The sequence below is a fragment of the Danio rerio genome, chromosome 13 (genome assembly GCF_052040795.2).
Source record: "Danio rerio strain M-AB ecotype USA chromosome 13, GRCz13ab, whole genome shotgun sequence".
Taxonomy (NCBI): Eukaryota; Metazoa; Chordata; class Actinopteri; order Cypriniformes; family Danionidae; genus Danio; species Danio rerio.
The window spans coordinates 20,291,263-20,307,666 of NC_141033.1; the positions used below are offsets into that span (position 1 = coordinate 20,291,263).

General features: G+C 36.1%; 1 protein-coding gene across 11 annotated transcripts in view; it reads left to right on the top strand.

Moving 5' to 3' along the window:
- zgc:154058 overlaps positions 1 to 16,404 on the top strand; it is an 86,254-nt gene that overhangs the window by 16,715 nt on the left and 53,135 nt on the right. For all 11 annotated transcript variants that reach the window (XR_015505498.1, XR_015505502.1, XR_015505499.1 and 8 more), the window contains 1 exon segment: positions 7,470 to 7,537. Coding sequence is in view for 6 of the 11 variants with exons in the window: in XM_087278621.1 (XP_087134747.1) it covers positions 7,470 to 7,537 (68 nt within the window). In the remaining 5 variants the exon portion in view is untranslated.

Consider the following 16,404-nt stretch of genomic DNA (forward strand, 5'->3'; position numbering starts at 1 on the left):
AACGAAGAGAAGATTTTTTTCAACACATTTCTAAACATAATAGTTTTAATAACTCATTTCTAATAACTGATTTATTTTATCTTTGCCATGATGACAGCACATCATATTTTACTAGATATTTTTAAGATACTTCTATACAGCTTAAAGTGTCATTTAAAGGCTTAACTAGGTTCATTAGGTTAACTAGGCAGGATAGGGTACTTAGGCAAGTTATTGTATAAAGTTTTTTCTGTAGACTATCGAAAAATATAGCTTAAAGCTATTATTGAAAAATAAAACAAATAAGACTTTCTACAGAAGAAAAAAACATTATCAGACATACTGCAAAAATTTCTTTGCTTTGTTAAACATAATTTGGGAAATATTTAAAAAAGAAATAAAAATTTAGGGGGAGCTAATAATTTTTGACTTCAACTATATAACATTTAGTTATACAATATATAGTAATGTACACTGTTAGACATTATATAGTATTTTTGTGGTAACTTACTGGCAGCACTTGCTGCCAGCAATTTATCACAACTGCCCCTTTACAGTATCTTACCTGTAAATGTGTTTTACAGTAGCAGGGCCCTACTGCGATTTATTAACAGTAAAAAGTGAAACCTGGTTTATACTTGACGCGTCCACTAGTTCGCTTGAGTGTGCGCGGCGAATGTGACATCATCGATGTGTTTTCTGAGGTTCGCTTTGGGTGCAACATGCATTTCACGATTGCAACGTGCAACATGATTTCAGCTGGCGTTCCTAGTTCCTATTATTGCCATTTTAGCATAAGTAGATGACAGAAACCAGCCAGACAGTAATGTGTTAATTTAGCGGGCTAAATCTAAAAAAAAAATAAATCTGTATTTTTTAGTGGACCTTTTTTGTTTATATTCTTGCCACAATAAAAAATATATTTCAAAGCAACCCATGTTCTGTTGTCATTAATATTTTAACAAACTTTAATAGGTAGAACTGTCCGAGATATGAACAAAAGCTTGAATGGTAATAAAAATCCTTATAATCTTTAAAATAATTTTTAAAAATAATAAAAATTATTAGTTTAAAAATCTAGAATGTTATTAATGATATGACGTAGTTCCGGAAACTTTTTACTTCTCAGTTTATTTGTTAACTTTACTGTCTATTTTTTTTGACCGCCCACTGTTGGTTTTAAGAATATCACAACGGCGAACGTAACAAGTAAAAAAAGCCTCGTTCGTTTCTTAAGGTAAACGCACAGTCAGAGGAGGTGCTCGATGCGGCGCCAGGCAAAAGTATAAATCTAGCTTTAAGCCTCTCCACTGCTCACGACATTTGCAGTTCTTGCAGTGTCCGAAATAAAGGAGTGCAAAAGCCTTTTTTCTCTGTGCGTTCACCATGATTGAATGAATGAATACTAGAAAGTCATACACCACTAAAAATTTTGGAGGGAATGTGGAGACAACATAAAAAAAAAATATTTTTTATTACTCATTTATGAAAAGAAAAACAAAAAATACAGAAAAAAACTACTGTTTCTCATCTCACGTGCACGTGCAAATATTTCAACGTATCCGCAGCTCAAATCAGATCCAAATTTTCCGAATACCAAGATGATCATAACTCCACTCAGCTCCCGGACTCACTATTGTAAATGAATGACTTCCAATCTGTCGCTTGTCGTTTGTTGTGTGCAATGGAAATTCGGCTTTACCGCAACTTTTTTTTTTTTTTTTGTGGTAAAACGGCCTTTATCACATTTTAAATTTACAGTATGACAGTACTGCATTTTTTACTTTTGAATTTAATAAATTCCGAACAAGTGACGAGATCATGTACAACAGTATTTTTATTATTCATTGTTATCATATCCAATATAATAACAATGTATAACAACGCAATGTATAGTCATCTTTTAAATATCTGTTTTAAATACATTTTGTGATACAATATGTTAATTACAATTTTATTTTTTTGTCTTCAACTACAATAGAAGTACTTGATTACATTAATTACAGTCAAAGTCCCTTTAAGGCAAGTCATTTCACTTGGTGGGCATCTTTGAAATGCCTCTCAGGCCGTATACACAAGCATTCTGTTTGAATGAGGAAACTTAAATTTTCCAAGATTACGATTACATTACATATTACGACAACTGTCTATTTAGATTCAATTCTGAATGATCATATCACACTAAAATCTGCAGAAACTCACGTCTGGTTCGAGCCTCTCCCCCGGAGTATCGTCATTCTATAACGATTGGCTCCTGTACTAGAAGGCGGGGCTTCATTCGCCATATTGACAGTTACACTTTTCCATATTCAAAAGTATACGAGTGACATGTCTTGTGTATTCTATAGGCTGATTCTCAATATTAATTACGCAAAGTTCGGACTTGCATCTTGTAAGTTCAGACTTAAAAGGTCGAATTACCGAGGACACAAGTCAGGTACTTGTTCAAATGGAATGGCAGTGTACTTTATAACGTCACTTACCTCATCATGAATTAATCGGTTTCACTGTACATTAACAATAAAATGATTTAATTATATAAAGCATTGCCTTATAATTAATATTATATTGATATTATAAATCTATACATTTGATTTAAGAAAACATAAATCACCATAAATGTGAAGTGTAATGGGTTACTATACACAGACTCGTGTCTTTGATTATCAGATTTAATAAATGGCAATGGACATTATACAAGTATACAGGACAAGATGTACACAATAAGAAATAAATACAACGTTAAGCATTTTGGTAAACAAAGACAAACCTTGTACAACATGTAACATATTTAAAGACAATTATAAAACATAAAATAACACTGACAAAATAATACACCTGAAAACAAATAATAGATTTATAAGACCAAAAACTGTTCATTAGATTTGCATAAAATGTATTAAATATCATGTTTTAACTACAATGGATAGATGCAACTCAGTGGTACATCCATGATGCACTGGTCGATGTAAAGCTGCTCTCGGCGGGGGAGGTGATGACGAAGATACCGCTGACAAGCTAGGGGTCAGAGTCCGCATAAGCTTAGGCACATCACCAAAGACTCACTATTTTCATAAATAAACTGCTGATTCGAGTTTAAAACAACTACAACTACATTCTAGTGCATAACAGTGTCATAATAAATAAATAATTCTTAAAAATTTTATTGTTTTGTTTATCGCATATAGTTAACTATTTATGTGCTGTGGGTAAATGGTGTGTTTCATCCCAGCTACCACCAAAAGTATATTTCAAACCTGTGGGAAGCACTGCCTTGCATTTTACAAAATGTTCCTCACATTTTCAGAATTGTAGTTGTAGTTTTGTCCTCAAACACATTGTTTTCTAATTTGACTGTGTTTCATCATCAAAGTGCAAAACTGCAGAACGTGGAATAATTTACAAGATCTTTGACCTGAGCTGCTCAATAGAGCGTCTGTCTCCATTGCCTTCAGAGCTGTGTGCTTTATGGAGTGTGTGAGCTCAAGTTATAAGTTAAGTCTTATTTATGTTTGCCTTTGGGTGTGTCTGTAATCTGCATTTTCACTACCAGCAGAGAGAGTGTGTGTGTGTGTGTGTGTGTGTGCATGGGTTTATTTTGACTGCTACCCACCGTAGTCTACAGCTCTTAGAGGTGCTCTGAAGTGGGTGAAAGGTTAAAAAATTGCGCACTCACACAATCTTGGAATGGCGTACACATTTCTAGCTTATCATTATAGAGCTTAACACCTCAGTGATGTATTTATAGAAGGAATAGCTACATGTAATCCAGTCGAGGCTCATTTAGCAGAGACTCACAATATGGTTTAGGGCAGTTGAGTTTGCTTCAAGGAGTTTTTAGAAATGAAGGCTTTTCAGGAGAACATGGCTTTGGGTTTGGCATTAAATGTTCCTTTTTGTTACACAATTATTTTTTTATTCTTCATGCATGTTTTTCATAGTGTCAATGTCATATTTTATTTACTTACAAATTTTTTTAGTGGGTGACATAGTGGCTTTGTAGTTAGCACTGTTGTCTCACTGCAAGACTGTCACTAGTTCAAGTCCCAAATGGATGTGTATGGATGTTTCCCAGTACTTGGTTGTGGAAGGGTATCTGCTGTGAACATATGCTAGATACATTTGCACTTCATTCCACTGTGGTGACCCGTAATGAATAAAGGGACTAAGCTGAAGGAAAATGAGTGAATGAGTTGTTCAACTTAGACTCATTCTGAAAATGTAGCCCGTATATACGTTTCTGGAGATCGCAAATTATGTAGCCAAAGCTACATAGGGCTGCATTTCAACTTTAAAATGAGCTATGACGCCGTAACTTTTCACGTTTACAAGCTGACCTCTTAACTGCATGTGGATGGCTTTTCTGCCTTTACCAGTTTGTCCGGTAGCTTGACATGTATGTTGGTGGACTTGAGATACAGAGGGTAGTTGACTGAGACGAAAGGGTTTGAGTCAGGTAAAGAACGGTTCCAGAAAACAGGTAAGACTAAAACAGAAGCCAAAAAATAAAATGAACAAGTAAATTACAGAGTGAGAATTTTAAAATGTAATAAAAATCAGGGGCCTTTTCTTTTTCTGGATTGCTTTTCAAAACCCTGCGGTTGAGTTTAGGGAAGGGGGAGGGTGAAGGGACCGGTCGGTTGGTCAGTCAGTCAGTCAGTCAACAGAGGCCTCTGGTGGATTTACATGTGAACAGCAGACGTGAATAGCAATCACGAGAGAAAAAAAAAAAAGTACACAGCGGCCTCTGGTAAATTCGACAAAAACTACAATAAAAGTAGCTCCTGGGACATATTTTGCATTCTCCAGATATGTATATAGGGGTACATAATCAGAATGAGTCTGGGTTGGAATGTTTTAGTTTTATACTTTTTGTTTTAGTTCATGAGAATAACCCACTTTTGAAATTCTTGTAAAAAGCACATGAATATAATGAATCTTTTTTAAAATCCTTTTTAAAGGCAAAATTTTGCAATATCTACAATAAATCTAGCATTTTTGGCATATTTCAAAACAATTATAAACAATACTTTGCTGAGCGTGTTTTTATGCTGGTAGACCACTTGGATTTATAAATTCGACACCAAAGCAAGTCATAATGAATCATTCATTCATTCATTCATTCATTCATTCATTCATTCATTCATTCATTCATTCATTCATTCATTTATTCATTCATTTGTTTATTCATTTATTTGTTCATTCATTAGTTCGTTCGTTCATTCATTAATTCATTCATTTGTTCGTTCGTTCGTTCATTCATTCATTCATTCATTCATTCATTCATTCATTCATTCATTCATTCATTTATTCATTCATGCATTCATAAATTTATTCGTCCATTCATTCGTTCATTAATTAATTAATTAATTCATTCGTTTGTTCATTCGTTTGTTCGTTCATTCATTCATTAATTTATTCATTCATTCATTCAGTCGTTCGTTTATTCAGACAATTCATTCAAAACAGCTGATTCATTTAGAAATGAAGCAAGTGACTGTCTCTGAGGCACCATTTGCAATACGCGTTAGTATTAAAACTGTTTCAGAACGAAAACAATCCACGTCCACACTGGAGTTTCATCTACCGGTACTATAAAGATCTCTGTCCACACTAAACCGCTAAAAATGCACATCACATGACCAAACACTCTCTGGCATGAGCTGCAGCATAGGCACACGTCTGAGCTCCAGGCAGTCAGTGGGTGCATTGAGCACACCTTCCCAGGTGACATTTCATCAAGAATCTGGATCTCATCTCACTGTAGTTGTTAAATGTGATATGTAATTTATCTAATTCTATCTAACTTTAATTCTATCTTTATTTCCTATAAACGTATTGTACGTTATACTCTTATTATGCCCATTATTGATTATTAAAACTGATATTCAGCAAAAGAGACAGGGTGTGTTTTATATTTTTCACTGAAAGTGAAAGGAGGCAGTTATGTTATAGGCTCCGTTTTGCTATAAATATGCGGACAGTGAAGATGGAAGTCATATAAATACAGTGTATGTAGCTACACAATGCCTCAACATTTTTGGTGTCTGTTAAGTTGTTAATATCAAAATGTTTTCATTTTATTGTTAATATAGTGAAACAACATAGCCTGAAGGGTTATGTGAATACTGTTATAAAGTACACTGTTCCCTTTGAAGATTTACCCGAGGTCTTCTTTGGATTTTGTTTTCCATATCAAACAATATCCAATGTTTGCAGCCATTTTGTCTGCCTCAGTTTTCAGATGTCTCATTGTTTTTAAAACCAAAATGGCCTCTTCAGTGTTTTCAAAACGCTCCATTTTTGGGGCTTCAAAACACCGGGTTAGCAAAGGTGTAACCATAGAAAAACGTATGTGTTTTAAAACTAAAACGTATTAGTGTTAATGGGACCTTAAATATCCTGTGCATTGCTTTGAAATATGTATTTTTATTTAATGTTTGAGGTAATCTCAACCAAAACACAAAGAGAGGGTGGGCCGTAGCTCCTCCACTTTTAAAACAACAACAGCAACAAAAAACAATAGTGTTTGTTTTATCACAGCTCTGCCAGTGAGATTGGTTGAGCTCAACCACTCTCACTCGAGTCAAATGAAAAGCAAATGTGAAGCGTCTTGAAGGGGGTGGGGCATGTCAGATGCTAGAGAGCATTTAATTGGTTATGATTTAATGAGAAACTACAAGTATGAGGTGACGCTAATGAAACTTATTTAAAATTACAAGCTTCACATGCTGATATGAGATTTATATCTTCTAAACGCAAATTTTGTCACTATGTTGGAGCACACCAGCTTATAGATATCTTAAAAACTAACAATACTGATACTACTAACATCTAAAAAACTTTATTTTGATTTCATGGGACCTTTAAAATAAATTATTGAATTATTGGCTCCCTCAGTTTAATCCAAAATGGTAAAAAAAACTGTTGAGATCCACAACATTTTCAATTAAGAATTTTATTTTTTTGGATGAACAATCAGTTTAATGCTCAGTAAGAATCAAAAATGCGCTGCAGTCTTTGGCTGATTGGCTGCAAATAAACTTTGTTTAAACCATATCTTTACAGTCGCACCTCCCTTTTTAACAGCTTCATACCACAGTGACATGTTATACAAAGCTGAAACGCTCTTCAGTGAAGATCACCTGAAGATTTCCTTTCATGGAGAGATGCTTGCACAATCTTTCTTACTTGGAGGCCCTATCTTTGGTTATCTTTTGTCATTTCACATACATGGTAACAGCTGTGTAAGAAAGGCTAAGGGCCCTCAAGCCCTCTTCTACCTCAGTCTCTCTTTCCCCCCAATAATCCAGCGAGCTCCCAGACGGGCCTATTTTAGTCAGCTGCCAATGGGAATTCATCCCTCGGGAGTTTTGCTTTGGATTGTATGTGTGTGTTTATGTGTGTGTATGTGTGTGTATGTGTGTGTGTTTATTAATGTGGTGTGAACCGTGAGCTTCTAACCTCTACTCTGCTGTTCTAATCTGCAGTAAATGCGGGACTCTTCCTCCAGAGAGCTGCTTCTTCAGTCTCATCTGCAGCACCGGATCCTTTATGGGTGAGTTTACAAATGAGGGTATCACACACTTGCACTGTCATTCATAAGATTGGGCACATCACGAGTTTTAAAAGAATATTGTGATTTTTTTTTTTCAATTCAAAGCAAATGTTTTCTTTTTCAAATCATTTTACGTAAATGATACTTCATCACTGCATTACATTAAGCTTCAATTGGGATCTTTCAGAAATCATTCAAATAAGATACGTTTGCTTTTGAGGATTTTATTATTATTATTATAATTATCATCATTATCATCAATGTGTATAATTTTTTTGGGGATAATGCTACCTTTTTCAGGGTTTGTTAAGTATAATGTTAACAGTTGTTATTACATTTAGTTCTTAAAATATGTTTTTGTAGGTTTTAACAAGGACAGATAAGAATCAGTTTAATGTGTATTTTTTAGTAAACAATTTCTTTGCGTATGTAAAATTACTTTTAATTTAATTTTGTACTGGAGCACATTTTTTACCCAATTTAAATTATGACAAAATAAAGAGAAAATGTGAAAAAAGTATATAAAAATTCCAAGGCACTTGAAAAGTAAGTAAAAAGATAAAAAAGCCTTTATTAATATGGCTATTGCTTAAAAAAACCCAACTTACTGCTCAATTGACTAACTAAAAGCTGCTCTAAAGTCCAGCATAGAGAGTGTTAGTTATACACCTATGCAGGTCCAAACGCTTACACATTGCTTAACAGGATGTAAAGCAATACACAAATATCTTTACAAATTAAAAAATTAAAGGATTAAAATGTTACATGAATACAAAAACCTCTGCCTGCATGCCTCATTTCGGGGGGAACATTACTGTTCATGTTTTAGTTTGCTGGAAATTAGAACTGAAATAGTTTTGAAACAAATCTTTGCGCTTAACAAACGAAATTAAATATGTAGGCTAATGGATTTCACAATCACCAGCGATCACAACTCCTTAGATCGCTGGATCTCTAACTTGATATACAGAATGTTACGTTTACTCATATCTACAAATTTCATTTGAACGCATCAGCTTTTTAGGCTACAGCGTAATACACTACTCACTACTCTTGAGTTCTTTTGAAATGTCTACTTTTACTTTTATAATACTTGCACTACATTTTAGGCAAGTAATGGTAGTTTTACTTGAGTATGATTTTTCAGTACTCTTTCCACCATTGCATATGACACAAATATCTAAACTATACAGAAAATTATATATCCAAATAGACTTGGTCAGTAATATGGTAATATGGTATGCCGTGGGATGGAAAAATAGCAACGGTGTCAGTTTCAATACCGTCTTAAAAAAACAATGCACTTAAATAAGAAACAAGTATTTAATAATAAATATTATTTATTTAATGCCTACAAATGTGTATGTGCGTGATTGTCATCACGGGACAGTGTGGAGGAGAGAGAGAGGTGAGGTAAGAGGGCGAGTCGCGCACTAAGTGACCTGCAGTTTGCCAGTATTTTATTTTGACCGCACGAGAAGGGAGACGAGAGGCCTGCATTCCCACTGCTGTACGGCGGGAGTCGGGGGATCCGACCAAATTTCTTGCGGTGTGTGAATAAATTTTTGAATAAAGCGGAGCGGTCGGTAACTCTAGTGTATTTGAAAGGGAGCAGGCGCGCGGTCTACTAATATTGCTCCCAAACCCGAGAGTGAGCATGTGTGCATCCTCGTGGATGCTGTTTATGTGTGTGTGTGTATGTGTGTGTGTATGTGTGTGAATGAGAGAGCGCATGGTGCTGTGTGTCGCTCTCTCTCTATGTGTGTGTGTGTGTGTGTGAATGAAAGAGAGAGAGCGTCTCTCTCTCCCTCCCTCCCTCTCTCTCTTTCTCTCTGTCAATTTGTCTCTCTGTCTGTGTTTGTGTGTGTGTGTGTGTGTGTGTGTGTGTGTGTGTGTGTTTGTGTGTGCATGTGAATGAGAGAGAGCGTCCCGCGCAGATCTCTGATACGAACAAGACAAACAGGTAACCGTAAAGCTAAGGTCGCATATACGGTATTCAGTTTCTGAATGGTTTAGGCACAAGCCAACAGTTTGGTGATGCTGTCTGAGCCTTACGTCATTAATTATTTTTTTTTTATTATGAATGGTCATACCGGATACCAAGGTAGAATAGGGAGGAGGTTTGATGGTATAAAAATTTGGATACCGCCCAAGCCTATATCCAACACAATACAGTCAGCTCAACAGTAATTATCAAATTAGTAATAGGAGAAAGAAAAGAAGAGAGGGAAAAAGTTCCTTGATTTTTTTTTTTGTTTATCTTTATAAATCCCTTATCCAAAGAACACCAGCACAATAATTACCCCTGAAGCACTTTTTGTTTGGTTTTAGAGAGACAATGTTATTCAATAATGCCAAATAGTCACCATATTTAAAGTTTTCAAGTTAATAAACCTTTATGCGTTTATAGTTTTCTACGCTTGTATAGAAAAAAATAATGTAAAACCTGCTAGCTGTGGTCTTCACCTTTATGTGTTCACCATTTACATCATTCCTGAACTTTATTTTGTTATTGGCGTTTCGGATCAATCTCTGTTTCACTTCCCAGTAAATGATTCCCATCTGCAGCACAATGATTCACTGTCTGGGCCACAATTAGTTCAGGAAACTGTGGGCTTAGTGTGTTTTTGTATGTGTAATCTCAGTGCCACTGGTTGATGGACTAAGGCCAACTATCTTAACCGATGTCTTCATGTTTACTCATGTCAGATTTTTGGAGCAAGACATTATCGTCTAAAAGAGGACGATGCACTTACTGCTTATTCGGTCACACTTTATTTTGATGATCCATTTGTTCAATTTAAGTTACATTGCATCTACATGCCAACTAATTCTCATTAGATTATAAGTAGACTGTTAAGTTAGGGTTAGGGTTAGTGTAAGTTGTCATGTACTTACAAAGTTTCTTATAGTCAGTTAAATGTCTGTTGAAGGAGCAGTATCAACAGATATTACACAGACAGTCTACTAATACTCAAACGGACTATTAAAATAAAGTGTTGCCACTTATTCTCTCACAAAAGCAGTTCTTTGATTGTCACTTTGATATTTCACAACTCAAAAGTTAAGTGCATTCAGGCATTTATAAAAACTGATCAGCCACTGCACATTAGCAACTGTTGTCGTCAGATACCAAGAGAGATTACCATTCAGGATGGATGAATCATCTCCTTAAAGGATCTGAATTCAATTTGAATCATGTCACAATGACCAGATGGTTATTTCCAAACAGATAAACAAGAACTGAAATCCCCTAAAAATACAAATGACAAAAGCTAACATATTCATATTTGAGGTATATCAGATCAGGGCTCCAAAAAACTGACATTGTGATATTTTGATCTTTCACAATATATTGTAATATGAATACAATTTTACCAGAAGGCTTGAATATCTTTATTTGAAAAAAATGGGTAATTTTAGATTTATTGGGATGGTTTTTGTAATGCAGTGCAGCTGCATAAAATATAATAAACTAATTACAAACATGGTTAAAACAGATCAAAAATACAAATGTATATAGTTTTATATTTGTAATATATACAGTCAGAATTATTAGCCCCCCTGTATTATTTCTGTTTAACAGAGAGAAGATTTTTTCAGGGTGAAGCAGTGGCGCAGTAGGTAGTGCTGCTGCCTCACAGCAAGAAGGTTGCAGGGTCGCTGGTTTGAGCCTCGGCTCAGTTGGCGTTTCTGTGTGGAGTTTGCATGTTCTCCCTGCATTTGCATGGGTTTTCTCCGGGTGCTCCGGTTTCCCCCACAGTGCTTAGCTTTGCACTGTTTTTGCACTCAAATGTGACAGGATACAGGCTAACCTCCACTGCTGTGTGGATATCTGTTATGTTATTGTACAAAATAAACCTAATTTAACGTCCAATAACCAGGATTGAAGCGTCTTCTTTTATACAGTAATTGTTCTGACACGCAGCTGTGCTGATGAAGTAAAGCTGAAGTAAATCGCTGTACTTCATTACACTTGCGCACTGTTTTACAACACTTTAAACATGTGAAACTTACTCTTAATCACATTTGATGATGATTGCTGATCCTAGCGAACAGAACAGACCTTTTATTCCCGGTTGCTTTGCGTATGTCTGGTCTTGTTGACATATACACGTGACTACCGGGACATGTTAATGCGCGCAGCTGTCAATCAATTCGGTGGGCGGGGGGACTGCACTCCTATGTAAAGTTGCGGTCGGTCTGAAAACCGATCCAATTGGTCCACCGTTTTTATGTTGTTAAATTGAAAAAAAAAGGACTGGGTGTGTTTATATCACCCCAATATGATGGTATATACACTATATATACACATATGTTTGTCCAAATAGCTTGAAAAGTAGATTTTTCACCATAAGTGCCCTTTAAAACTATCGTTCTCTCAATGTTTGCAAAATGATGAAGTAGAACATGTCTTATAATGTTTTTGAGATAAAAGATTTGTAAACATCTAAAAGCTTGAATGAATGTTTTAGCTTAGTGGATCAGTGAAACACATTTTGATTACTTCGGGTTTTTTCAACTGTCCGAAAACATCAATTCTACCGTATCTCGTGCAACCCCTGCCTTTTACTTCATGTAGGTACTGTCAGTTACAGTGGAGTGTGAACTCTACAGCAGGTCCGTGAGAGCAGAAACTCATTGGTTCAGTGTGACCTGTGACCTGAGCGTCTGGGTTTGATGGCGGTGTCCATGCTGAGAGCTGAAGGGTTGTATTGTTGTATTCAATCCTCCACCCTGCGCTACTAAAAGTGAGAGTGTTGTCCCGCTGAGAGACTCGGCCTCTGCCTGTTTGCACAAGGAAATTATTATTGTTCACACAACAATACAAGAAAGCTATATTTTGAAATCTTTTTTGATTGTGTGTTATATAACACAACTATCAAAGTAAAACCACCTTGTATGCTACGTGATGATCTGCATCACTGTTTGAGCTTAAAAGGGACAAAATAAAGTTCTTTAGTACAAAAAAATATACAAAGCGTTTCATCACAGGTGACCGGTAGGGATGGACAATATGTACTGTACTTAGCTGCAGTTGAAGACAAAATAATTACACTGAGATATTTAAAAATATACATTTTTCAGATATTTTTATCTTTTTTATATTTACATACTTACTCCCACAGCCATTTATATCAAAGTTTATATTTAGCTTCACCATTTTGGTGTTTTGTAATAATTATTTTACGAGGTGGGTTGTTAGCCCAACGCTCAACCCCCAACCTTGTGGACCAGGACATGCACACATACACTACGGACAATTTAGTTTATTAAATTCACCTATAGCGCATGTCTTTGGACTATTGGGGAAACCAGAGCACCCGAAGTTAACCCACGCCAACACAGGGAGAACATGCAAACTCCACACAGAAATGGCAACTGACCCAGCCAAGGCTTGAACCAGTGACCATGTTTCCTCTTCCTCCGGATCATAATATGTACTTTAAGTGCATTTAAAATTGTTGCCTCATTTTCTGTAGTTTGCAGACTTAGTATTTATTTGTGTGTTGTAACTTGTAATCGATCCGCGCGGCTTGTAATCACTTATCTATTATAGATCAGTGCTTGTACTGTATCTCTCAGGTTAAATCTGTATAAGACTATTTACATATGGCATCCAAAACTATGTTAAAAAGTAATACTGGATTAATACTGAATATGTCACTGTTATTACTTGGGGTTAGGGTTAAGAGTAGAGTAGTATGCTGATGTTTCACTGCATTGTTTTATTGCATTCCTGCATTGGGCTCACACATACTCTGTGTGCTATTTCATAAACGGAGTGGGCGTTTCTCTCTGTCTCATGCTGAAGAATGTCAACTAATCACAACAGACTGGGTCATCGGACCAATCGGCTTCAGAGTTGAAGTTCAGTTTAGTTCAGTTCAGTGTGGTTTAATTTTCACTGCTAAAAGTCCAAACACTGAAGAGCAAATCCATCAATGTGCAGCTCCACAAGTTCTGAACCAAGCAAGTCAGTGGCGACAATGGCAAGGAACAAAACTGTATTTCTCAATAATTTAACGTGTATCTACTGAGAGCAGGGTCTCCGCGGGGTCTTAAATTTCAAAAACTGTAGGCCTTAAAAAGTCTTAAATTGTAAGTCTTAAGTAAAGTTTATTTATAAACTAATTTCGAGAGGATCACATGCTTATGATTGACATGGCTTGCCCCGAGTCAAGCTAATGTAAGAACTACCAATCAGATGATTCCTAACTCAGTATAAATAACCAAGCATCTTACCTGTAGTCATCTTTGTCTTGAAGAATCCTCCCTTCCACTCCCTCTCCCTTTTTCCTCTATAGGGCAGCACGGCGGCCCAGTGGCTAGCACTGTGGCCTCACAACAAGAATGCCTCTGGTATAGGTTCTTAAGATCTACCTGAGCTCAAACTCCCCTCTCGTCCTTCCTTTGTTTATGTAAAGCTACCCAATCAATTCAACACACAAACATCAACAATACATCTCAACAACACTTTTAGCATTTGTTGTGCATACATTTAGCTTATTCAAGTTTTTTATTTAAAAGAGTTTTTTTATTAGTATGTATACAGCTAGAGTCTGCTTTGTTTTGACTTATTATTTAAAATATGTGGGTAAGAAATAACTAATTAGAATTAGTTTTTTTTTAATCAGGCAAGTCAAAATCTGCTGGGTCATTTTTAAAAATCCTTAGCATTTAGCATTATAAAACTCCAAAATTTAAATCTTAATAGTCTTAAAAATCTTACATTTGTGTTGGTAAACCCTGCAGAAACCCTGTGAGAAGCAAAAAAGTCATGGATCTTTAAAGAGAAGCGTTATCTATTTATTTACATTTTTATTTAGTAAGTAATATAAATTCATTCATACTGGGAGTTTGAAGATGCCTCATGCATAAATACACAAATAATTGTGTAAATACACACAACTGTGGAAATATAGTAGAAATATAGTATTTGTAGATAATCTCCTTGCATTGGGATTTTTAGTAACAGAATCACAATATATAGGTGTTTCTTAATTATTGTTGTCCTCTAAACATTGAATAGGTGAGAACTATGTCTATTATGTCTGTTAATATTAATAAAACGTTCATTCAAAGTTATCTAGCCTTTAATGACCTTCTCAAAATGTTAGCACTGAATACTTTTATGAGATGTTTTATTTGGACTACGATCTAATGTTTTTTTTAAATATTAAACATCACTACTAACTCTTGATTGAAGTTGTTGTTACTATTAACTTGGGATAGCTGATTCTTATTGTGCGGAGAATATTTATCAGTTTATTGCAAACAATAAGATATCACCTATTCCTGGCTACCAACAGTTTCCCAGAGCTGCATTGTTTTTGCGGGGCTTATATAACACTCGCTGTTCATAAATTGTGCTTTTGAAGTCAGCATGGCACTAGACTAGAGGAAGCATCTCTCAGCAGTGTAGCACCGTAGTCGAAGGGAAACAGGGTGGAGAGAGTTCACCGCAGGAACTGAGCAAAGCTAGTTTAGGCTCCCGAAGACCTTGTGACAGTACCACTGTTTACTTTTTTATCTCCTGCTTTTTTAATGTTTCTCTTGAAGCAATGCTGCACTGAGGTGGAACCTCGTGATCCATAAATACACAGGTGTTGTGGCGCTAATGTGTTTGGGCTGCAGTATTTCCGCTAGATTTCACCCCTCACAAACTGGAACATTCTCTAAGAAGAGATACAGGGAAAGTAGGGCAGATTGTGTGACTGAGATACTGTATGAGCCTGTTTTTGATCCTCAGTGTGTTGAATGTTATTTTTCCACATTTTCAGTCCTTTAAAGCAATGGTCCCCAACCTTTTTCTCAACATGGACCAGTCCACGATTAGCAATTTTAGGTGGCTGGGGAGAGGGGTATTTGTACATAGAATGATAGACAACCATTAACCATTTTCTCAGAGAGTGACAAGTTAACAAAACTTTACTCCAACTCTGATATAAGTTTAAAATTTGAAAAGCACTGCAGTGTTTGGCTGTTCTGAGGTTGTCTGATATAGTTGGACTACCGAAATATGTATATTCCTTACGAAATATGAAGCTGATCGGTCAGTTCTTGTCGCGTGACTTGCAGAATTCTGATGATGTTTTCAACTGTGGTCGCCTGGAAGGTGTGGCCGCATCGCACCGCTTGCTCGCATCGCTTGCTCGCATCGCTTGCTCGCATCGCTCCCAATATACGCACACAAGCCTCCATTGGAAGTAACAAACTCATTCACAGAAAAGAAATATGTGAGTGGCCACCGTCCTTTGTGATCTCCCGTAGTTGATCATTTTCTTGCACAGACATGCTGGATTCAACTGATTTGTTGACAAATGGGTTGCGCATCCATTCCTTGGCAGTTTTTGGGTCCTTCACTGGACCTTTTTCCTTCACAAAAAAACATTCCAAAGACGTCTGTTTCTTAATCATTTATTTTGGGTTAAATTTTGCCACCCAAGTAACCAACATGTAAACGAGAGAATACAGTCATATTGCAAAATAAAAGATTTTTCAAAATAAAAGGTTGTTCAAACTCAGATGATAAACAAAACGTAAATATTTAATGATTTCTTCTGCAGCCTGGTACCAATTGATCCAAGGACCGGTCCGCGGCCTGGAGGTTGGGCACCACTGCTTTAAAGAAACACTTTCTTTGAAAATAGGCTCATTTCACATCCTCCCTACAGTTAAACAGTTGAGTGTACCATTTGTGAAGTTGTTCAGTGGATCCTTGGGTCTGGTGAAAACAGTTTTAGCTTAGCATAAATCATTGAATCACATTAGACCATTAGCATCTAGCCAAAAAATTACACAATAGTTTCTAAAATTTGAGGCGCTGGGTTAAATTTCACCTGCTGCAGCCATGGTACGGCAGC